The sequence below is a fragment of the Aptenodytes patagonicus genome, chromosome 8 (assembly GCF_965638725.1).
Source record: "Aptenodytes patagonicus chromosome 8, bAptPat1.pri.cur, whole genome shotgun sequence".
Classification (NCBI taxonomy): Eukaryota; Metazoa; Chordata; class Aves; order Sphenisciformes; family Spheniscidae; genus Aptenodytes; species Aptenodytes patagonicus.
Genome location: NC_134956.1, coordinates 4,022,391 through 4,046,640, shown reverse-complemented (window position 1 = coordinate 4,046,640; position 24,250 = coordinate 4,022,391). Strand labels below are relative to the sequence as shown.

The 24,250-nt window shown below is 36.1% G+C and overlaps 1 protein-coding gene across 13 annotated transcripts in view; it reads left to right on the top strand.

Moving 5' to 3' along the window:
* ATP2B2 (ATPase plasma membrane Ca2+ transporting 2) overlaps window positions 1-24,250 on the top strand; it is a 446,707-nt gene that overhangs the window by 406,415 nt on the left and 16,042 nt on the right. For all 13 annotated transcript variants that reach the window (XM_076346016.1, XM_076346010.1, XM_076346023.1 and 10 more), the window contains 4 exons: window positions 8,048-8,261; window positions 12,091-12,302; window positions 15,407-15,514; window positions 19,415-19,597. In XM_076346016.1, the coding sequence (XP_076202131.1) occupies window positions 8,048-8,261; window positions 12,091-12,302; window positions 15,407-15,514; window positions 19,415-19,597 (717 nt within the window). The remainder of the gene's footprint in view (window positions 1-8,047; window positions 8,262-12,090; window positions 12,303-15,406; window positions 15,515-19,414; window positions 19,598-24,250) is intronic.

The following is a 24,250-nucleotide window of genomic DNA, read 5'->3' as shown; positions in this document are numbered from 1 at the left end:
AAGTACATTGCTTTCAGGAGTGGCTAATTTTTGTGCTGCCTCCATACAGCTCCCTGTTTTTGGTTACATATTATTGTCATGACTGAGCTTGTGATGATAGGACAGAAAATGTCAGGGATTGGGAGAAGGAAGAGATTATGGGACTTTGCTTTTCCTCTCAGAGTATTTCACTATTAAATATATATTTCTTGATGGATTACAGAATGGGATTATTATTTTCAAGAGAGCAGTACTGACACACAGAAGTAAGCCCAGCAGGGGAGCTTTTTGACTGATAAAATTATTTTGTTGCTTTCAGGCAATTCCTTTTAATTTCAGATGCAAATGACAAACCAATTAAATGACACATACAGTTGGACTTTGATCTCTTTTTCTCCCTCCTCATTAATCCCTCACTGCAATCCTGGTGTACATGCAACATGTTTAGGTCTTTTACAAAAAGCATATGTGAAAGCAAACCACATTTTTTTCCCTTCAAATTACTACTTTTTGATTAATAAAATTAGGTTTTCTTTTCCCTAGAAAGAAAACAGGATGTCTAGTACAGTATGAGGTTTCTGTCCTTCATTAGAAAATGGCAAAACATGCAGTTTTTAGTGTTGTCTCTCTCTAAAATAATGTATATTTCAGATGCTGCAGACAGGTGCTGTTGTTGATTGCGTCTCATTGATTGAGACACACCATCGGAAAGCTGATGCTTCCCTGTCTTGTGCATCATACAAATGCACATACCTGATTTAACAGGTAAATTTCATCTCAGGCACACCTGAGCAAAACAATGAATAAGTCATTAGCTCTGCTCCAGGGTAAACTTACATTGTAATCCTGGAATTGATACTTGAAACCAGAAACCCAGGTACCTTTACAAAACCATGAGGTCAAACTTCTCCTAAGCCTTGACTGACATTTAGAGGCCTTTTTTTTGTGCTGTGTATGAGGAGTCTGCAAGCTCCCAGCTTCTGCTAGCACCATGCAACAGCTGGGTAGATACAACTGTCATCATTTAGCTCCTCTGAGCTAAGTGAGCATAAGGCTAGTGCTAGGATTCTCGAGAAGTCAGAAATGGCTGGTTTTGAAGCAAGTAGAAGTGATCTTAAATGCAGTAACGATTTTATTCTGTACAAAGGAAACACTGAAACCTCAATTCACTTGTTTTCTGAGAAGTAAAAACTGTGAGCTGCTAAGTGCTAGGTCCCTACCACACTGCCCCCAGGTCTTGATGATGCCTTGTTGTCACAATTGAGCCTGTGCTATGGGACAAAATTATTGATGTTGAGGCAGAAGTTGGATAACTTTTCCTTTTCCCTTGGGAAATATTTTCAAGCATATTGAGAAAATGTTTAGCTGTAAAGTTATTGTTGCTGGTAACAGAAGGTATATGAATAAGGACTAAAAGTCCGGAAGGTCAGTCCTCCTGGATTTTTACCAGTGGTACAAAACCATATAAAAAAAAAATGCTAACAGCAATGTAGTAAGAATACCATAATTGGAACTGAGGCGAGTGCTTCCTTTGAATGTCTATAAAACAGGGTCTTAAATCACTGCCTACTAACATTTATTTAAGGTGATTTTTCTTTTGCTTAGTGTCCAGCATTTTTTTAATTGCTTTGTGAAAACATGAAGGGAAATATATTCTATTTGTTAACTAAGGAATTTCTATTTTTTTCTTGAAGAGGTTAAACATTACTGAATCAGTGCAAAGGCTATTTAAAATGAAGTCTAAGTGCTTGTGTAGTGCATAACTAGTGCAAGCATATTCCCCTTTCTAATTCCGGAGCTTTCTTCATCCTTTGAATCATTCCATTGGCTTCGAGAAGGATTTGGATCAGGCCCAGTGCATTTGTATTGCCCCCATGGTCTGTAAGACCACCACTGAGCCTGCAAGTCTATTGTCCCTGTTTACAGGTTTTAATGTACACCTAGAATTCTAGGTGTATATTAGTATATATAATAGTATATGTATATACATAGTATATGTATAATAGTATTTCTGTCCAAATAGATTCTTATGCAATTCCTTAATTTGGCAGTAAAAATGCAAATCCAAAGGAAGAGGTCTGAAAGGAGCTAAAATTGAAATTGTAGCAAAAAGGCAGCAGTTATTTCCATTGTAGTTCTGTTTACACTCAACGGCCTGACTGCTGATAATCTCAAGTAGCTCTCAGTTCTGTCTCATTCAAGAAGGATCTTGCCTTACGAATGAACATTATTATGTTAGGCTTTGACTCAAAGACTCTAGCCAGTGAAAGGGCATTATGTTTGCTTGGCTCATAAGCTTTACTAAAAATTACACTTGAGAACATACTGTACCCTCTGGTTGCTATGAAAATAGCTCTAGCACAAAATGCATGAATATACCAAAAAATCTTGCATAAACAGGTTAGGTGCACACACATGGATCTAAGTCTGCAAAACTGTACACAGGTCTTAAAGTACTATTTTGACTGAAACATTTAAGTTCTTAACAAACAAATGAAGCTAAAATCTGTAGTTTCCAAAAGGCAACACAGCTTTCTGTGACCTTCAAAATGAATATAAAGAAGGTCCACACTGGGCTGAATTTTACTTTGCTTTTAGGTAGTCAGTTTGGTTTTCTTTGACACACAGAATATAATTTTAGTCCACAATTAATATTCAGGTTAATGACTATTACACAGGCTGTCCTTTTGGTGATATTTCATCAAATCTAGAATGAGAAAAATTCTATGTAGGTAGTAGCATTTCTTTCACGCTTCTTAATGTCACCTCTCAAAAAATCTGTTCTGCAATTCAGAACCAGCGTACTGGGATGCTTTGGGTATGAAGCTTCTTTTACGCTTACCTACTCTTTTTGGTCTTTCTACTGTTTGTGCTTAAAGGAAGTACAAAGATAATAAAATCTTTGTTTTGACTAATTTTTTTTAAGACTTGGCTTGTGCTTTGCAACTAAATAGACTTAATTTTATTCAGTCTTGATCCTGCAATTGCATCGGTGTACGTGTAAATATGCGTGTGTGGTCATATCACTGCAGGACTCCTAGTGAAACCAGAGCAACTCTATGTTAATGAAAGGGTCCAGCTGTGTGAGTACTATTATGAGTGAAATTAGACCTCCAAGGAGCACCCAGAGAATGCCTTGCCAAGTAGGAGCTGATTTGCTTGGTCCAGAGCACCTTAGGAGTGCCACGGAGAGGCTTAAGAAAAATACGAGGTAGAACCTGTGACCATTAGTGGTCATTTTAAGAATCTGCTGCTTTTTTTCTCAAATACATAAATAAAATCAGTGTCCTTGCCAATTCCCCTTCAGGGAAGTACTGTTTAGCTTAATTCTGTTAATTTTAAGCAAATATTATTTTATTATTTATCTACCCAATGCCTGCCTCAGCAAGATGCTGCTGTTAGAGAGAATATCTACCGTATCTACTATTTCTATTTTGTCCTGGTTTGCTCTTTCAATAGATGTTTAACTACATGTACAAAATGTATGTGACCCTACATGCTACTCCAGTGTTATATGGATTATAAAGGAGTAGCAGTGGGCTATTAAAGAAGTTATTACGCAGACTAAACAGGACCAATGCAAATGGTCATTTGCTGTTCTTTGTCATGGGTCCCAGCACGAAGTCATGTTAAGGTGACAGAAATCATATTCTAAGCAGCATAGGAATTACAGATGCAGTGTCACCTGTTGGCAAGCTTAGTGCGGCTGCTGCCAAAACTAAGCTGCCCCTCACAGGGATCTAACTTACATTGGGCCCTGTTTCGGTTTACAGCAGCTCAATGTATAAGCCAAGAGTTCTGAATTTTCAACTAATAATGAACTTCTGTGTTGTGATTCTGTAATTATGTAAAGCAGTCTGAGATCTAGGTCATACAAGAAAACCAAGCTTAAAGAAGTCTCCGATTAAAAGCTGAATCAGGATCACTCAATCTATGGCTGCATAGGTGCTCTTAATTTTGTGTCCAGTGTGTACATAGCACCCACCAATGAGATCACAACTATTATTTCTGCTAGTCCCATGTCAGTGCAGTTTGTGTGGCACAATGCAGCTGAGCTGTATGAATTCACTTTATCTTTCAATTAATCCAATTCATTTACCTCTTGCTTCCTTCTCTCTGTGTTGCCCAATGCATACTTTTAAAATGATCAGTGTGGTTATCTTGACCAGTTTGCATATAGTTGTCCCTTCTGTTTAGCAGCCATTACCTCAGGTTAAACCAATAATTTCTTTCTCCAGTGGATTTATGAGACATAAACTCTTACATTCTGAGTTCATTCTCTGAATAACATTTTTGCAGAGCCCTTGATTGACTCAGTGAGGGTTGTTCTTTGGAGCTCTGCCTACAATTATTGTGAATTTTGTACTTCAAATGAGTCATTGCTCCACATCTCTAGGTATCATATAGAGTTCTATATGTGCCTTACAAAGCCGGAAGGTTCATCCTGTTTCCTGTCCCCAACATATACACAGTACCAAGAAAATATTAGGTCATTATGTTTGGAGCTGTTAAAAATAATCTGGGTATGTACAAAATAAAGATTTTAAAATGCAGTTCAGTCAAATGGAAACAGTTTTTTACTGGAACTACAAAGCTAGCAGGTTTATCTCCATGTCAGATTTTGTCTGTGTCTCCAACTGTTGAGGCAATGTAACCATTCAAAAAGGTTGCATTAAAGAAAGAGAAGACAAAGACTGTGTTTTAACATTTTACATTCAAATTATTGTTCTCGTACTTTGAGAAAGACTTAATGTTTTAGCAGACATTAGGAACTGAAAACAGTGACTCTACAGGACATTATGTTTGGAAAATTAAATGTTAATTAAAAAGCACTGTAGCAATGAACTACCGCATGAATCACTTATTGTTTTTACAGATCTTGTTCAAAAAATGAGGATGATCTATACTTACATGTATAAGGCAGTAATTTACGTGGTTATAATGTTTTACTGCAGAACTGTATTTGGCAAATCCTAAAATAATAGCATTGGCAAATTTGAAAAAGCTATAATATAAAATCAAAGTTTGTACTGTTTAGCTTTGTTTTGGGAAGGCTTAGAGGCATGGAAATAGAATTGAGGACACCACTTCCATACAATTAGTAGACAGTGTGATCTAGCAGCAGAAGCGAGGGCTGGCTTTTTTTTTGCATTAATGTATATAAAGTTAACCTACCAGAAATGCTCATTTTTATGAATTCATGCATATGTTCTGTGACAAGTGGGAGTAAAGAGGTAAGGGTGAAAATACCTTTTTATTCCCTTACAGGTTGTCATCTAAATCAAAAGTAACAAGCTCTAAAATTTGTGAGGCTCTGTGTGTCACAAAAGATTTGTAGTTTATTTCCAGCCTTTGGTGATTTGTACTTTTAAGTGTTTCCAAGATGAAGTGTAACATCACTTGATTAAAGGGACATTTTCCTTTTACCTCTAGGCCAATGCTAACCTATTCCAAGGTCAAGTGGAAGGGAATTTGACAAATAAGTGGTGATTTTGGGTGGTTTGCAGTTTGAACAGCTTTCATCCCAAAAGTTTTCAGAAAGTGAATTAAGAATTATTAGCTAGTCAGTTTGTGGCTAAAATGCAGTGAAAAGACGACTGACTTTGCATCCCACTTGCATAAGTGACTAAAATCTGTAATGGAAGACTAAGCTCCTTAGCTGATGTGTATTTTCCTCAGTTTCCACCAACTAATCAGAAATCAGATAGAGTTGCAGTGGAAATTTCATTCCACTGCCTGCCCAGACTAATGTGTATTTAATGTTTTGGCTTCAGCTTAGAACGAGCTTTCACACTTGACTGAACAGTGTAGCACTGCCAATAATAGATAATTATTAGGGGCACCATAGCCACCCAAGGTGATTGGCAGTGTGAAATGGTGAGAACATGTTGTTGCCAAAACTGATGACTGCCAATTACAGTTGTGTGATTTAGAGACTGAAATAATCTGACTTTTCGTCAGGCTCTGATAGACACCTGAATATTTGACTCTATTAATTAAGCGTAACAGACAAATTCAGTTTTATTGGCATAAAAGTCAGTGCATGAAGCATAAATTCAGCTATTGTAACATCTGAAAGTAGAGAATGTTTCTCAAGAAAACTTACTAACTAGACAGGTAAAAATACGACAAGGAAAATTCTTCAGTAGAAAACATGTTTTCCTTTTTCTCTATATGCTATGTCCAAGTCTAGGGTCTCTGAGCCCTAGCAACAAACTGCTTTTAGTGCAAGTGCTCTCCTTGTTTGAGCCATTAGTATTAATAAAAATAAATGAGGTCTCAATTTGGAACAAAGTTTGTCCTGATTGCTTTTCATTTTTTAGCCATCTCTAAAGACAAAGACGTTTCCTGTTTCTGCAGCTGCATACCAAATGAGTGAGCTGACCTCTTCAGATAAGCCCAGTTAATGCAACCCATAACCAAGAGGTCAAGAATCTATTAATGCTAATCTTCCTCCCTTCCCTGATGTAGCCAACCTGTAAGACTTAGAAACAGTAGGTTGCTTTTCTCCATCCCTTTGAACAAGCCAAAAATGAATATAGAAAATATTCATGAATAAAATGTATCAAAATTTGTGTAAATGCAAGGGTGGTAAAAATATGTTTTCAAGAGGAAATAATATTTTATCTCAAGGGAGAGTTGGAATATAAACCAGATCCACAAGACACCAAACCACTTACCCTTGTTCTCCATATGTCCTTGGGATACTGAATGGATATTGGCCCTCATAGTTTGATAATATTTTATTAAAAATGAACATTTAACCCTTTGAAGAAAAGGGCAGAGTCCATAAGGTGTTTTTATTGGCTTTGATTTGGCTTGTATGCTGTTCCATAAATTTCTTTGCTTCACTACTGCAGCACCATGGTAATGTAATGCATAAAAATAGCGCGCTCATCTTCCAACTTTCACACTGTAGATTAACTCCCTTCCATTATCATACTGATACCTTATTACTTTTGAGATTCTGTTTTCCTAATAAAACCCATCTATTTGAAACAGGAAGCAGACCTTACTAATGCTGCCCGTTTTGTATTCAGTCTAAAGGCATAGGAGGTTGTTAGATACAAAAAAAGAACCTACTTCATTTTTTCCTGATATGGCTCTTTGAGACAATTGCATCTATCTATCAATACAGCTGCCCCAATGAAGTACAAATCAAAACTTTATAATAGTCATCTAGAGTTCTCCTGAGATCTGTGTTAGTTTGCTTTATTTATTTACTTTGGGGTTTTTTTTAAACATTATCTAAAGTCCTCTCCCATATGACCATAGACTCTTTTCTAGAATTAAGTGAGGAAAGAGCTCCTTCTAGCGGTTGGCGATGTGCTTCAGAAAATGAATACTTCATCCTGACAAGTAGTAATGTTTGGTTTTTTTCTTTCCAGTTCCGTAGTTTCAAATATGCTATCCTGTTACCCAGTAAAATAATAAAAAAATTCTTACTTTTACACATTAGATATAGTTTAATGGGTTTCAGAATATTTTTTAAATTCAAATATTGGGCATTTTTTTCGTCACTACTGTTTTTAAAAGGTCTTATTTAAGTAGGATGTATTAAAGTGTCTCAGTAATTGGTTCACAAATTTTTAATAATTTCAAGCTGTTTCTGAAAAAACAGATAGGTAGGTTATAGTAAAAGGAAACTTTCTAAATTGTTTCAGTATAATTTTTCTTCCAGAAAGTAAGTCGCACTTATATTATCTAGTTACCTAAATTCAGCTGAAAATTTAAGCATGATGCGTGAAGGTAACAGAAGGTATTGTAAAATGTATTATAAAGTGTTAATGTTATGTATTATAAGAATTGTGTGATTGTAAATATTCCTGATTTAAATGACTGGATAGAAGTAGTTTGTCTTTGCTCAGATCACTGTGCTTCCTGTGATTCTCGTCTTGCATAAGAAGGATAAGAAAGGTCATAGTAGGTCAGACCAAAGGTCCATGTGTTGCAGTACCCTGTCTTCAGCACTGCTTGCGGTCACACAGGAAGAAATGAAATCACAGTAAATGACCTGACAGCAATTACTTTTCTAGGAAATATGTAACTTTCTAATTTGTCTCCACAGGACTCTCCTCTAAAAGCTGTACAGATGTTGTGGGTCAATCTCATTATGGACACCTTTGCCTCACTCGCTTTGGCCACCGAACCTCCAACAGAGGCTCTATTGCTAAGAAAGCCATATGGCAGGAACAAACCTCTTATATCCCGTACCATGATGAAGAACATTCTGGGCCACGCTGTTTATCAGCTTACTCTCATATTTACACTTCTTTTTGTCGGTAAGAAAGTTTGTTAGGCTTGTAGCCTAGTTTAGAAGCATCTAGGTCTCGTAGCCTGACATGTCAAAATGCTTTCAATGTAATCACTTAATGCACATATATTAAGTCTGTCATAGTTAAACAGCTAGCAGGACCGAGCTGTTTCATGAGATCAGAAACAGTAGGGGAAAGAGAACAGAAGCAATAGAAGGATTTAGTCACCTTTCATATGTTGTTTACATTGGGAACGGCTTCAGTTGAGCTTTTTTGCCTCCTAAAAAACCGTAGGTTTGGGCTTTGGCAAAAGTTTTTGTTAAAACGTAGCATAGAAGGTTACTTTTTAATCCGAGTATCTAGCCTGCTTCTTCTATAATGAAATTTCATTTTGAGACTTGCGATCTTTAGTAGGCATGTAACAACAAAAAAACACAACAAAAATCAAGATCTATTTTACCAATATCTGAAGAAGCTCTAATCGGGAGCAAAATGTTTGCCATAGTCAAGAAATAATGCTGATCTTAAGCAGTATAGATAAGCAAGTAATCAGTATTAAGTGATACAAATAACACTCTGTTTTGACATTTAATATCTAGAATGGATATTAAAAGTGGGAATAAAATCTAATTTATTAGATTACTGGACTCTTCAGGCCTTGCTAGCAACGGATGCTTTTTATAGGTTGTAATTTGGAGAGGGGAGGGAAGGAGGAGGAATGTTTCTTGCTGCAGGGAATAGTAGGGGCTAATAATAGATTCCGTTGCTCCACAATAATAAGTGAACTTGCTCAAAGGACTGGTAATTTTTATCAGTTGGGTATTGTGTTCTTGTCACTATGTCATTGCTGTTAAATTACATGTGTTGTCTTTCAGATTTTTTTCTTTATATACAGACTTCCATATAAGCTGTAAATATAAATTTATGATTCTTGAGCTCCGTTGTGAAAGTCTCGCTCTACCTTTACCAACAGCTGGCAGCTTATTTGGAATGCTCAAAGGAGGTGATGATCTGTTTACAGTGGAGCTATTTAAACCAAAATAATTGCCAGGTTTTGAGGAGAGATGGTCTGTAATATTGTTAGGCTTACAGTATATATTGAGAATGTCTAGCGAGTCTAGGAAATTGTATTTTCAGCTTCTCTAAGACAGTTGGTCTTGGTAATTCATGTGATACAAATCTTGGAACGAGAACTGTTAACTTTATGGGGAGTTTTAATGGCTTTTTGATGAGTTTTATGGTTTGGAATACTTTATACTGAGCCCTGATGAAAAGAAAACCAGGCTTTTTCACCCTACTCTAATGACTTCTGCGTGTCTCTGGAAAACCCATGCATACTTTGAAGGATGCAGCCCATCCAATTTTCTGATAAGCCTAGAAAATACAGTCTTTTCCTTTCTAAACTCCACAAGGCTCAGCTTTGCAGTGAGATGATGTTCTAAACTCAGTGTTTCAAGAAATAAATTCCAAATTAATGAGAATTATTTATATTTTGATGAACTAATACTTCATTTTTTGTAGTAGGTTTCTGTAGAGACCAGTACATGAAGTTTTCCTATTTTTTCTATGATGTGGCAATAAATACATTGTGTTTGAACATACAGTAATGCCTTTGAGACATCAGGCACATCAGAAATCCAGAAGTCACTGTCTAGTTCTGTCAAACTGTAGTATGAAAAATATCTTAACCTCAGCAACTAGGTGTAACAAACTTAAAGTTGATGTACTATAACGCCTTTTGGAACATGTTCGGAAATAAAAACTAGTTATGGGTTTAACCACTGCCGTTCCACAATAGCAGCATGTTCTGCTTTGCCAATGAAGTGATGCAATGCAATAATAGAGACTTAAGGACAGGTACTCTCACTAAGGAAAGTATTCATATATTTGTGTTTGTGTGTGTATTGAATGAAAGCAAGTAGATGTAATGTGTGTGTATAGATATGTGTGTGTATCTATAAAAGATAAAATGATGATATCTGTTTGCTTTCATTAATTTTTTCCTTTATTGTTTATATGTAGTAAGGGGAATGTTTTCCAATGCTTAGTTATCTCTCTGGAGATGTATAATCTTCTTAAAAATCTTTGCTCTCTCACAGTCTAAGTTTTGTGGCCTCATATTGTGTTACTGATATATTTGTGATATCGTAGTCTACTTTATGACAAAAGACTATAAATCAAATTCTTTCTTTGGAAACACGCTCATTATTCCCAGTGACTTGAACACGAACTGCTCAAATATCCCAAGGCCAAAAAACGCTCGCTGTTAACTTAGCTGATGGAATTAATGACCTCAGGAGAAAACCTGAGGAAACCTTTCTTCTTTCTTCAGAAATTCTGAATATAATGCTAGTGGGATAGCAGAATAATGTTCAAGTTTTAATTCGCTTTTATTAACAAAACACTGGTTATGAAAATGAGTAGTATTGCGATAATCTTCTTTACTCTTATTTCATTCATTATTTACACTTTCATGTGAATGCCCCATCCTTACTTTAAGACAATACCTCTTTCAATAACTGTATGTTACCTGTAAACTTTGCGTATAAGAAAGTGGATGAAAAATTGGTCATGAGCTGGCAATGTGCACTTGCAGCCCAGAAAACCAGCAGTATTGTGGGCTGAATCAAAAGCAGCGTGGCCAGCAGGTCGAGGATGGTGATTCTCCCCCTCTGCTCCACTCTTGTGAAACCCCCCCTGGAGTATTGCGTTCAGCTCTGGAGTCCCCAGTACAAGAAAGACATGGACCTGTTAGAGCAGGTCCAGAGGAGGAGCCACAAAACTGGTCAGAGAGCTGGAACAGCTCTCCTGTGAAGAAAGGCTGAGAGTTGGGGTTGTTCAGCCTGGAGAAGTCAAGTGTCTGGGGAGACCTTATTGCAGCCTTTCAATACGTAAAGGGGGCTTATAAGAAAGGCAGAGAGGCTTTTTACCAAGGCCTGTAGTGACAGGACAAGGGGCCACAGTTTTAAACTGAAAGAGGGTAGGTTTGATTGGGCATAAGGAAGAAATTTTTTTCCAGTGAGAGTGGTGAGTCAGGTTGCTCAGAGAAACTGTGGGTGCCCCATCATTGGAACTGTTCAAGGTCAGGTTGGATGGGGCTTTGAGCAGCATGATCTACTGAAAGATGTCCTTGCCCATGGCAGGGGGATTGGACTAGATGATCTTTAAAGGTCCCTCCCAACACAAAGCATTCTATGATTCTGTAAGAAAAGAGGTCCCTCCGGTGCAGGTATCTTTTCAAAACTTAACTCATTTTTAGAGTTACTCATCATGGGTTGTATCTTGCTTTTTTATTGGTTAGATCTAAAAGTGATAGTCAAATTATCAAAATAAAGAGCAATGCCTGATGGTGTGCTTTCAAAGCAGACTAGCAGAATGATCAAAACCAAATCTGTTTAAAACCAGAAATGTCTGTGTTTCTTATCATTAATATCCTTGAATGCTTGTCAAGAGTTATGCCATACTGGATTAGCAAATGGGTGAAAACTGCTGAAGAGTGGTTGCTTCTAATTATTGTAAAAAATCGCAAACATACTGTCAATGGTCTCGAGTGCTCGGTACATCAGAAAGAATTGACTTCTTAGAATAATTACTACTTGGTTAGAGGAAAAGTACTGCTAAAAACTATTTGTGTAGGTATACTGAGTTACTAGATAAAAGTCATCATTTGAGAAGCTTCTTGCTCAGGAAGTTTAGATGTCTTTTCCTCACTGGTGTTACAAATTCTGCTTATATTGTAGTATGTGCAGAAAGCAAGCTGGTAAAGCAGAGCACAGGAGGCAACTAGCTAAAGCAAACAAGGGAAATACTGATTAATTTATTCTAGGGGAAACCTTTATTTTTGTCTTATACCTAGGTGAGAAAATGTTTAAGATTGACAGTGGGAGGAATGCACCACTTCACTCTCCTCCTTCAGAGCATTACACCATTATCTTCAACACCTTTGTCATGATGCAGCTTTTCAATGAAATCAACGCACGGAAAATCCATGGCGAAAGAAATGTCTTTGATGGCATCTTCAGAAATCCTATTTTTTGCACTATCGTACTGGGTACATTTACTATTCAGGTAATGATTTGGGCAAGAATTAGTAACTATTCATCAGAAATTTGCGTTAAGTTTTTTTCTGTGTGTTTTTTTTAAAATCTAAATGCTGTCGGAGGCACACTTAATAGTAAACCACCTGGTTTCACATATTTTCTTAATCAATACAAGTGTCAGTAATGGAAAATGTTACATAGCCATACTAATACAGCATAAATTTTGATCATTATAACTAGGTCAAATCTTAAATTAAACTGAAGGTGTACAATAATAACAGCCATCATGATTTGTTGATATTGTAACTGGTTTTTGTAGAAGCAATTATTAAGTAGTATACCAAACAATAGCAACAAAGCATTTTACATTAATTTCCTACTCCATGAATAGACAAATTGGCCTTCAAATAGCTAATGCTGATCTGTTCTTCTGAGGTTAAATGACACTGCCAAATGCTACTTGATGTTCTCAGTAATACTACTTCTTTGTAGTAATTCTTCATGTCCATCTTGTGAGTTTGCTGTCCCAGTCATATGTGAGCATAATTACAGAAATACACACTTTTCCCAAACAGTTGTAATTTTTCTTCCATAAGAACTCTAATTCCTCCTTCTGCTCTTGTATCCATCCGTTTGCTGGCATCTATCCTGTACTTGATACCATCTGACATTACCTTTTAGAAGTCTACTGCAGCCCTCGCAATTGCTTAGAGTTGAGCTATTTCTATCTTGACATTATTGCTCAATTCTGCAATGGCATCCTGGAAGCTATCAGTAATGGGACCTTTCTCATGGAAGGAGTAAGGAGGAGGATACAGCTATTTGAATCTGGGCCATAGTGGTTTGAAACAGGAAAGGGGAACCACTCAGTAAACTAAGTATGGGAGAAAGGATACCAGTGATTGGTAGTAGAACTTGATGATGATGGTCTTTCACAGCTAGTTCAAAAACACGGGTTTACTACCGTGAACTAAAATGCCTTTAGGAGAGGCCTGACAAACTCACAATCATCTCTAATTTGTTTTTTTAATCATGGATAATGCTTGAGGATGTTTTCTTAGATCTAGGCATTACTGTACTCAGTTGTCTGGCTGAAGGAAAAGTGTCATCTAGCTGCTAGCCACATTTCTGAATCGGCTGCTGATTTTACTCACTCTTCCCTGCTTTCCTAGTAGCTGAACTACTTAAGTGCACAGTTCAAAACACTAGGTTTGCGCTCTGACAGTGAATCAAAAAGGACATTGTAGCCTAAGAGTACTTAGGCTGTGATTCTTACTTGCTTTTAAATCTCTTTTTAAAATCAGATAATTTTTCTTGGGACAACAGAAGGTTAATCTTACTATTAATTTTCCATGTTGTTTATTATGTTGTGGAAATATAGCTTTGCATAATGTTGCTTGCTGAAGCAATGTCAGAAGAGTATTTATTATTTTGTCTGTGTGTTTTAATAGCTGGATGTGTGAGCCAAGCGTTTTATTCTAAAGAGAAAATTATTGTCTCCAGGAGCTTGGATTATGTAGATGGATATGAGAGATTACAGAAGTGTTTTTATTTCATATTTAAAACTTTATTAGTTCCATATGTATTTACTACACTTTCTGTGAAGTACAGACTAATTGGCTGTGGTATTTCATCTTTGAGAGCAATAGTTCCATTAACTATTAGTTAGTTTAGTTTAGTCCTTTTTAGAAAAAAGCCAGCAGCAGTGGCCAAATTTTCAAAGTAAAAAATATGGAGAGTGTTAAAATGCATCCTTGATAAGGATCAGAAAGTGCTTCTGTGAGAGCTACAACAGCTTGAGAAATAAAAGGGTAGTTACCACTCCTGTCCTCAGACAAGCAATAGCTTTCTTTTATTAATTTCTTTCTCTGCTTTCAGAATAAATAAATAGTTTTCACAGTGAAGGAAGATGGATTAAATTATGCCATACCTACCGTACAGCATTTAGAAATTCCTCAGTGTGGAGTTGCAATTTCTTTCTTATAATTCTAGCATCATATTCACAATTTTTGTTTCGTCTCCTCCTTTTTCCTTACTCTCTCCAGTCATTTTCCCACTTCCTCTCCACTGCCTTCCATTCTCTGTCCCCTTCCTTCCTCCTGTGTATTTGCACTTTGTGTGGAAAGAGTTTGTGTTCATAGTCTGTGTTTATTCACTCACACAGGAAAGCAACCGCTTTATGTATTAGTGTTATTTTGTATCTTAGACTGGACAAATTACTTGGAACTTCTGTTTTGCAGCCATTGACAGATTAAATCTCTGGCTTGTGATTTCAGGTCCCTGGTTTTGCAGCAGCACTACTAACAAAAAATACCAATAATATCTGATTTTCAGTTAGCAAAACCTTCTCAATCTAACCAGGCTTAGAAACTTGTTCAGGTTCTCTGTGTGTTGGTTATCCTGCTGCAAGGTGTGTGGTTTTCCCACCCTCTTTCTCCAACAGGACTAGATTTTGGTATGCTATCAATCTACCCATGATAACATGTCTGTAAGTGTACAATAAAATGTTAATTAGAGGGAAAAAAATATCATGCAATGGACATTCCAAAATAAACTACATCAGGGTCAACATATCCCCAGCTGAGAATACTCAGAAGCTGGGAGAATACATGGGGACAGTGCTGGTTTTTTTCTTCCTGGGCATTCATATGTGACTGTTGTTAGATATGAGGCTAAGGAAGCCTTAGTCTGAACTGGTATGGCTTTTTCTGACCTTTAATTCAGGGTGCATAAGTTTGTGTGGTTTGATTTTTAGTGACGGAGATTCTGCAGCTTTTGCTGGGATGGGTTCCAAAAATCTACTTCTGGTAGCTTGACTTAGTGCCACCTAAGAGCGTCAAATGATGTATTTGGAATATAACACAGTATTTTGATTTTGGGTGCTCTTTAGATCCAGTCCACTAAACAATAGATTGTTAATAATACATTTGACTGTTCTACTGGTAAAATATGTTGGAATCAAACCAGCACAGCTGTAATATGTAGAAAGACAAAGTAAAATCTCAAGTAAAATATGACTGGAAGTTGTTGGGGGGTTTTTTGTGGGGTTTGGGGTTTTTTTTGGGGGAGTGTCTTGTTTTGTTTTTTCCCCAGAAAATATTTACCCCCTTTCTTCTCTGCTTTTCTTTGTAGATAGTAATAGTCCAGTTTGGAGGAAAACCGTTTAGCTGTTCTCCCCTGCAGCTTGACCAGTGGATGTGGTGTGTATTTATTGGATTAGGAGAACTTGTATGGGGTCAGGTAAGCATTCAGGAATATGCAGATTTCTTTACTTTTTTTTAATAAACCAATCAAAAATCTGATATTGTTCATAATCCTACTATACTGTTGTTTCCTTGATCTCTCACAATGTCATATTGAACACACATTGAAATACAGGGTGCTCTCTAAGTACTTCAAGAATAGATATAGTAGTAAGGATAATTTATCCCACTGTTCCTTTTGATTTTTGTTAATTTTCATCTCTTTTCTTTCCCTAAGCAGGGCGTGCTATCACCAAGGTCTTCTTCAGTTAGGCTTTTTCCTGAAAGACCTTTGATTCATAACCTAGTCCTCTAGTCACAAAAGAAGTATAGTAAGGGCAAATGCACTGTAGCCTTCCCTGCAATAGAGTACCCAATGTAGCATGTGTATGTTCAACCATGGTAAATTTTGGAAAGTGAGAAGAAGTTCCAGTTCTGTGTCATTCCTACTCATTCCCTTGCTGAAACTGCCATGCTATCAATCCGTGGTAGCCTTGTTACTGGCATAGGACTAAGTCCAGTGCATTTAATATACACCAGCAGTGATCCTCCATCCACTTACTTCTGTGTGCGAAGGATGGGAGAGGGGATGAAAGAAAAAGGATTTTTTCCTGTAATAGTTGCAGGAAAGTGCAGTTTAATTCATGTGTCATTTTAAAATTCTGCTACAACCTGTGTCATCATTAGCTAATATAAAATTATATATAGATGTAAAAACAAGTGTCAATGAGATAATTAAATAAGTTATGTGATTATCTGTCTGGAAGTAATCATACAGATACAATCAGTATTGTTGAAATACTACATTATTCTTTTATGTACAAACACATATTGCAAAGTGTTGCAATAATTGCAACATTGCATAATAATGTTAATTTTTTTCATCTTTGAATGCATTATTAATGTATTTAAGTTGATGCCACCTGACACAGTAAAAAAATATGTGAAAAATGTGAAGTTACATTTTGCCTCTCAGATGTAAAGATACATATAGATCAACTAGTTTGCCACTATGAAGAAACAGGCAAGAAATTGCCAACTACAATTGAATACTGAAATGGTTCTGATGGAATTGTAATGAATAGATGCTAGCTTTCAAAACTGATTATTTGTTCTCTTATGTAAAAAATTAACTTTCTGGACAGTTGGGCCTCAGATTTTTTTTAAGAAATAAGCTCAGAGTTGTGACAGCTTTTAATGCCTATGTTGCTGAAAACCACCACTATTAGATTGTTCTACTGTAATTATTACCTGAAGATGGGATTTGATTTATGACCTTGCAGGAGGAAGACCTAAAATCAGTTTGATAATTCTTGGAAAGAAAAGATTTGTTTTCAACTGATTGGAAAATACCAACTTTGTGAGGGGGGAAGAAAAGCAGGGAAAGGGAGAAAAATCCTAGTTGTTTTATTAGATCATTCAGCTGTGAAGAGTTTCCCACAGCCTTTGATCAATGTACTATTTGGCTTCTAAATTTTGTTGTATGTGGTTATTACATAACCATTGAAAACTAAGATTAATATCAGCATCTGTTTTCAATTTAAAAATGGGCATAGTTGCCCAAGCCTTATTGCAAGAGCCTAGCCATTAAATTAAAACTGGTATTGGAATACCTCAACAATTTTATCACTGAAAAGACTACAATTTTACATAAAGCAAATCCAGAGGAAAAAAAATCTTTCTCTTCTGGTTGGTATTTAATGACCAGAAAAGAAAAACACAAGCTAAAAAAAGGCATTATTTACATATTTATGTGATTTACAGTCTGTGGCAAGTCCTCTCTTCATGGAGCTCTACAGTGAGAGAGACTTCCATTAGAAGAGGTGCTTCTCTTCCTTCTCAGCCTTTTCTCTCCTGCTATGACTAATTCTAGTTCACAAACCACATTTGTTATCCCTTTATTTTATCAGTCTCCTGAACCTGACGTTCTTGTGAACAACTAAAACGAATCAGGATTTTCAAGTTTAGATGTTAAAGTTGGCACTTTTTAAAAAGTGATTTATGGTGTAATTTCTAGGAAGCCAACCTGAGATGCTTTGAGGGACAGTTTTCTAAAAGGTGGCCCTCATAACTTCTGAAAACCACGTCTTTCTAAAATATTTCATGTTACGTTCCCAGAATTGATCACTTTTTAAAACTGCGATAATTTTCCTGGGAATAATATTTAGTTCCTTAATCTACATCCAGTCTATTGAGTCTGCCATTACCTGAACTGGGCAGGTATCTGCAGATACGGAAAAGAAATGAACAAACAAAAAGACATGTAAACACCCTAAGAAAAGAATTAGAGCAGAATCTATCTGCCTAGCTGAGAGAGGTCATGAAGGAGAGGTATGTTCTATCGCACAGAATCACTGCCAAATACAGTTGTTTCTATGTGTACTGTCTTGCAAGTACTTCATCACCATCAGTTTTATCAGATACCAAACAGTCTCAAGTAGCTTCTTTCTGTAGAGTGCTTGCATTATAGTGTTTTGAAAGCTGGGAACCAGAAGGAGTTCCAGTAAGTATTTAAATGACTAGCACTTACCTTTTCTTTTTTTCCTCCTGTTCTGTCTTTGCTCGTGACACCAATTCATTGATTTTCCAAGTTTACATCTTGTTTTGCAAATCCCAAAATGCATTTTAAAAAGGTTCTGTAGTAGTGTAGAAACTGGGGTTTTTTGACATTTCTTTATCTGTCTTTAAAAATAATATAATAATAGTGGAATTGTGGATCATGAAGTTCAAGGAGACCCTCAGCAAACTCAACAGTTTATTTTCATCCTGAAAATATTTGGTGCCTTTTCATGTGTCTTCACTAGATCCATTGCAGTTTTCCAAAACTGTAAGATACATCCTCACCATCTTTCCTGCAACTGTCTGATTCTCTCTCAGTCTTTCACACATATGGGCTTCAGGGATGTGATCGCTCAGTGCTGAAACAAAAACAGAAAAGAAAATTGCAGTACTTTTTTGCTAAATGGGTCTAATAGTTAACTTTGTAGGAGGTTTGGTGGTTTTTTTTTTTTTTAAAAGCATTCAATATGTTCCAGGTAATGTCTTGTTTAATAGCCATCTGCTAATATTTTTATTCAAGCTGACAAAAGAAATCAGAACAAGGAGAAAATGACTGCCCAAGAGGGTAACACTGAAATGTATTTAAAATAATTGTGTTATAACATTGTCTAACTACAGTATTTGCAAATTTTTAAGATTATTAGCTATCTCCTGTAGTAATTACTTGCAAGGACCACTTTGGTGGACAAACAGAATGAGAAGAGGGGCTGAGTTAATCGGAGTTTATTAGTAATAAGGACACAGTAAGAGAGAGCCCTAGAAGAAGTCCAACAGGGAGACAGTCAAACCCACGCCTTTCTGAAACCTAATTTTTGATAAATGCTGAGAAAAGCATTTCAACTTGCTGAAACAAAGGGAGGCTGAATACATGAACCAATGTAGTGTGAGAAGATTTATAAGCATGAGATGCAACTCATTTTCAGATCACATTAACATATATTAGATTATTATCAGTCATTAGAAATACCCAAACTCTAATTGCAGAAGTATCAATCTTGCTAAGTTTTTTTTAAATAATTGCATTCAAATACTTACATCCTCTTTTAGTTTTTTGAGAAAGGACGACATTTTTCCCAGCCTTAAGCTTGCTCCATAGCTGTGTATTGCCAATGTGGTTTAACGATGCAAGTAATGCTAATTGTTTACACAGTAACCTAGGTATTTGTGGACTAAAATGGAGTTGTATAAGTGTAAAGTACTATTATGAATATGCTTATCTTAGTTTTCCTGAAAGATTATAGATCTCATTAAAATATAGGTGTTCTTTTGTAATTAGCAGAATGTTATACTATTGTTACTGAATGAGGCTTATGTTTTCAGTACTTTTTTATAATTTTAGGTCATTGCAACCATCCCAACAAGTAGGCTAAAGTTTTTAAAGGAGGCAGGGAGGCTCACTGAGAAGGAGGAGGTCCCTGAAGAAGAACTCAATGAAGATGTTGAAGAAATTGATCATGCAGAGAGAGAACTTCGACGTGGACAAATTCTCTGGTTCAGAGGGCTCAACAGAATTCAAACCCAGGTATGCTAAAAGTAAATGCCCATACGGTCTAGAAAAAAAAATGCTTAATCTTTGATCAAGGCAAGATAATGTTATAAGGAAAGCCACAGAGTGTTTGTGCTTGTGAACGATGCTACCTGTTAATTCCTTTACTGTTTTCAAAGGAGGAACACATGAAAAAGTAAAATAGGTGAACTGAACAAAGGGGGGGGGGGGCGTATAGCAGAAGAGATAAAGTGAAAAGATTATAAAATGATAACATGCAGAAATAGGAATACTTTTTTTGAGACTACTGTGAATGGACATTCTTTTTCTACTTCAGTGATGACAGCTCATAAAATAGTGCTGCTTGGAAAATGCAAGCTGTGACAATGGCTAGCAAAATGTTATGAATGCTTTCTAAAACATACTGGTTTATTTGTCAAAAATATACTGTTGCTGCCACTTCTGCAATAACAGAATAATTTGAATTGTTGAGTCTAAAGTATAAAGTACCATTTGATTAAAAAAAAAAAAATCTTTTCTGTTTGGCGTTACCATATATATATATCTCATGATTAAAAGCAATTGATTTTCTTTCCTATTAGGCAATGAAAAATGTGGTTCTGGATTTATTTTTAGTAGTAAGGGCCTAAGCATCCATTAAATATTGAAATGTATGTGTTGGCTACTATGGATGATTTCTTAGAAATAGCTATCTTTTTATTTAAAAAAAAAAACACCCAAACTTTGCTAAATACAAAAATTCATGGCATTTTTTAATATACTAAATATTTGCACTGAATCATGGTGCTAAATATAGTATGGATTAGGATATCAAGTAACATTTATCCTGTAGTGCTAAAAAAATTATTTGAACTATTTTGCCTTTTTCATTGCAGTAAAGTAGCATGTTTTATAGCACTCTAGTGCTCTCTGCTTGAGCTTTCTAAGATCAAGTATTTGTGCCAGCTTGCAGAAGAGAGCAGCTCTGAAAGACAGATACGTACTCGCCATATCAAATGTGAATGTTTTACATGATGCTTACAAGAAAAAGAGGGGAATAATTAAGAAAAATATTTTTTTCTTTAAAGAATCTTTTAAAGAACATTTTTATCTCAAAAGATTCTGATTTTTGTCTTCATTCAAGATAAACAGTACTTTCTCCCTTTTCCCATCTACAAATTGATACATTTTTTTCTGGAGAAAGACATGCAGCCATGCATTTTAGAAAAAATGAGGGAAAGCAGTTAACTGAAACTAGGACAGTTAGGTCTCTTTAGTGCATCTGCAGAGCAAAAAATAAAGAGGGTGGAAACTGCTGTTAGAGAGATTTAAGGGTTTGGGTAAATTCCCAAGGTTCTGTGGTAAGTAATTAAATACGGATCTTCAGCTTTGAGGTTGTGTGTCTTGACTGTATTGAGTCAGGAGCACTCATCATTAGAGAAAATTCAAATTGTCACAGTATAAAGATGACAGACAGGTGCCCAGGTAATGGTGATCTTTATGAAAAGATGACCTCTAAATGTGCATTCTTTTCTTCCTGATGGCTGTAGGAGGAGTGTTGTCTGTGGGCATTTCTGTCAGGATGTCTTTCTGGTTGTGGTGAGTGTAAACAACTACAAGCACAAAAAAGCAAATTACATCCTTTCAGTTCTTTTTCTAGTCTGAGAGGTAGCTTTCCTGCATATCTTTGTCCACTTAATTCACAGATAAATTATTATTCTTTTATACTATTTAAAACAAAATGAACATTAATTATATTTCTTTGCTAACAACCATCTTCTTGGTTTCCTTTCTGCTCTTAGTTGTAGAAATATCTTCGGTAGGATGTATTGTTTCTCTCCTGCCAAGAGGCCTCTCTGATTTTTTTCTCATTTTGTTTATTCAGTGACTTTGATTTTTACATCCATTTCACCTCTGTGGAATGATAATGAAAAAAGGAAATGGGCCAACAGATTCAAAAATAGTTCCAAGGTGTCCACTGGAGAGCGATGAACTTATATGCAGGTCAAATTAGATCCATTGTTGGATGGACCTTGAGTTGAGCGCATTTTGATGCGCTATGTGTTGTGGCCCATCCAAATGAATTCTTACACTTGTACTACATTTCTCAGGAAGCCAGCTAAAGAAGAATTGATGGAAGAAGACGAGGATGTCTGTAGCATCCTTGGGGAGCTGGAGGATTTGCAAGAATCCTCTGATGTCTAATGCACTTCTGGAGATGCGGAAGAAGAAGGTAGAGCATCCCCTCACTTTATATATATAAGAGGATGACAGTAAGATTAGGAATAAACTCTAGACTCTCTGACGACTAGATTGATCACTCGGATCCTAACAAGACCAGTTTCCACCATCATACACTTGTGCTGTATATTAGATTATTTTTGCTTATTTTCTATTCAGTCATTATTGGACAGAGAGCCACAGCACTCAACAAAAGCCTTCACTCCTAAAACAGTTACAAAGGATCTACTATAGGTTTTTTTTTCCAAATAACTGACAGATCTCCCTTGTAATGCTCCAGTAAAAACTCATCCAAGCTGACAAAAACTTTGCAGTAGTAAAGACGTTTTTTTCTTTTTCATGCCCTCTCTCAAAACAGAGGGTTCAAACCTAGGCACCAGAGAAAGGATTTCCACTGTTGATTCTTCATACTGAAATGTCAGACGTACTTCTATGAAGACATGCATGAATTTACTTTAAAGAAAGGTGTATGAAAAATGCACATAACTTAAGTCAAAGAGACTGGCTATCTACTTCTGATTTTCTTTTTTTTGTCTACTTTTGTTCATTTAGATATTTTGCTGTCTTATAAATATACTATAGGGCTTCTCTGGATGGATGCATGTTCTCCTTTTCTGAATGGAAGAGTGTTTCCTTACTGGATAGCGCTCTCAGAAGACCACTGACATATGAAGTTTCACAAATGACTCTTCCTAGTTATGCAAGTTTCAGAAAGATACAAAGGTGGTCTCAAATTGCATAAAAGACAGGACTTTTCAACCTCTGCTAGTTTTCAGCATTTTTTTCCAGGTCTTTGTTGCAGTTCTCACAAATGCTTCATTCTGAAGGAACAGACAAGACTGATCATACCATCTTGACAGATCTAATAGCCTTTGGAAAGTTCAGGAAGTTCACCTTCAGGCAAAACTGTGTAATCTGAGTAACAACTGAAAAGCATTGCATCTTTTTTAATTGTGTACTGAAAGATTTCTCTAGTTACCTCACATTTGAGTATGGAAACATTGTGAAGTGTGGAGATTTGAAAACTTCCCAAGCAACATGTCAGATTTTTATAACACCGGGCCCGATTCTTTCCTCCTCTGCTTCATTCATCCTGTAATTCAGTTTGCTTTCTCTGCTTAAGGTGGGAAATAACTGTCTAGAAATGTTTTGAGAATAAAAGCAAAAACTGAAAAATACACAGGTGCCATGTTAACTGCTACTGAAAAAAGATTATTCCTCTTTAGATACTAAAAAATACATAGAGATGCTGTACTGCATTTTGTTTCCCTTCCTTTCTGCATTAAAACTTTTCTCTTGAACCAATGCAAACCCTATAGCAATGAAAGTCACTCCTGACAAGTGGTTTTGAAATTAGGTAAAAAGCTAGCACCTCATTTTATGGCTTTCCATATAGCTTTTAATATAGAAAACATTGCAGTAGCCCAGTGTAAGTGGAATGGAAACTGTTTTGCTTCGTGCAGAATTTTTTTTTTTTTTTTTTAATAATATCCTGTTTGGAGATTAGGTGAATGAGACCTGGGTCCTGTTAACATTGATGACAACAGAAATGCTTGCTGAAAATCTGTTCTGTGTTAAACATCAGTAAAATATTTGTTCTGCCAGGATTATTCTGCTAGTATAAGATACTTTTTTTTTTTTAACTGCTAATCACTGATATTTTTGTTAGCTGTGCATACCTTAAAAATACAGATCTTCTAGAGTATAGAACATACAGAAAAATGAGAGAGAGGTGAAAAATTCCGACCTCACAAATAAGCTTCAAATGTAGGACAGTATTTTTTTTTCTCTACCTGAAGGCCTATAATCAAGACATGATTGCATCCTATATTTTGTTGGAAATTTTTCAAACTTTTCATGACTTACCATTTGATTTCTCCTTTTTAGCAACTTGAATTGTTCTAAATAAATGCATTCTTTTGTTATTTAAAATTTACATCTTAACTTAAAATGCATTATTTATTTATTTATTTATTTCTGTGAACTCTTTCTTCTTTGTTGTTTTCTGGTTTTGGAAGATAAACTTTTGAGCCAAGTTCTTCTCTCCTTTCTTGGCTTCAGGCAGAACACAGCCCTGTATGTTCAGCTTTTAAGATTCTGAAAAGGTCGTCATCCTCCCCCTATGAATTATATCCATGAAGATCTGTAGTTACTTTCTTCAGGAGAACGAGCAAATTACACGCCTGTAATTCTTGTTCTCTGGAGAAACTATTAAATACAGATCTTCCCTTATCTTTTCACTCTTACACTAAGGTCTTTCCTTTCAGTTTATTAGGAAGACATTTGTGCATCTAGAAATGCCCTTTGGCTTAGGATTTATCATCTGTGTCTTCCACAGTGATACGCACTTCATGCTCTCAGTAAGAGTCTTTAAAATCTTTTTTGAATGGTCTCTTTTGAAGAGTGCTCTGTCACCTGTGTTAGATCATGAAAACCCAAGATCTGTAT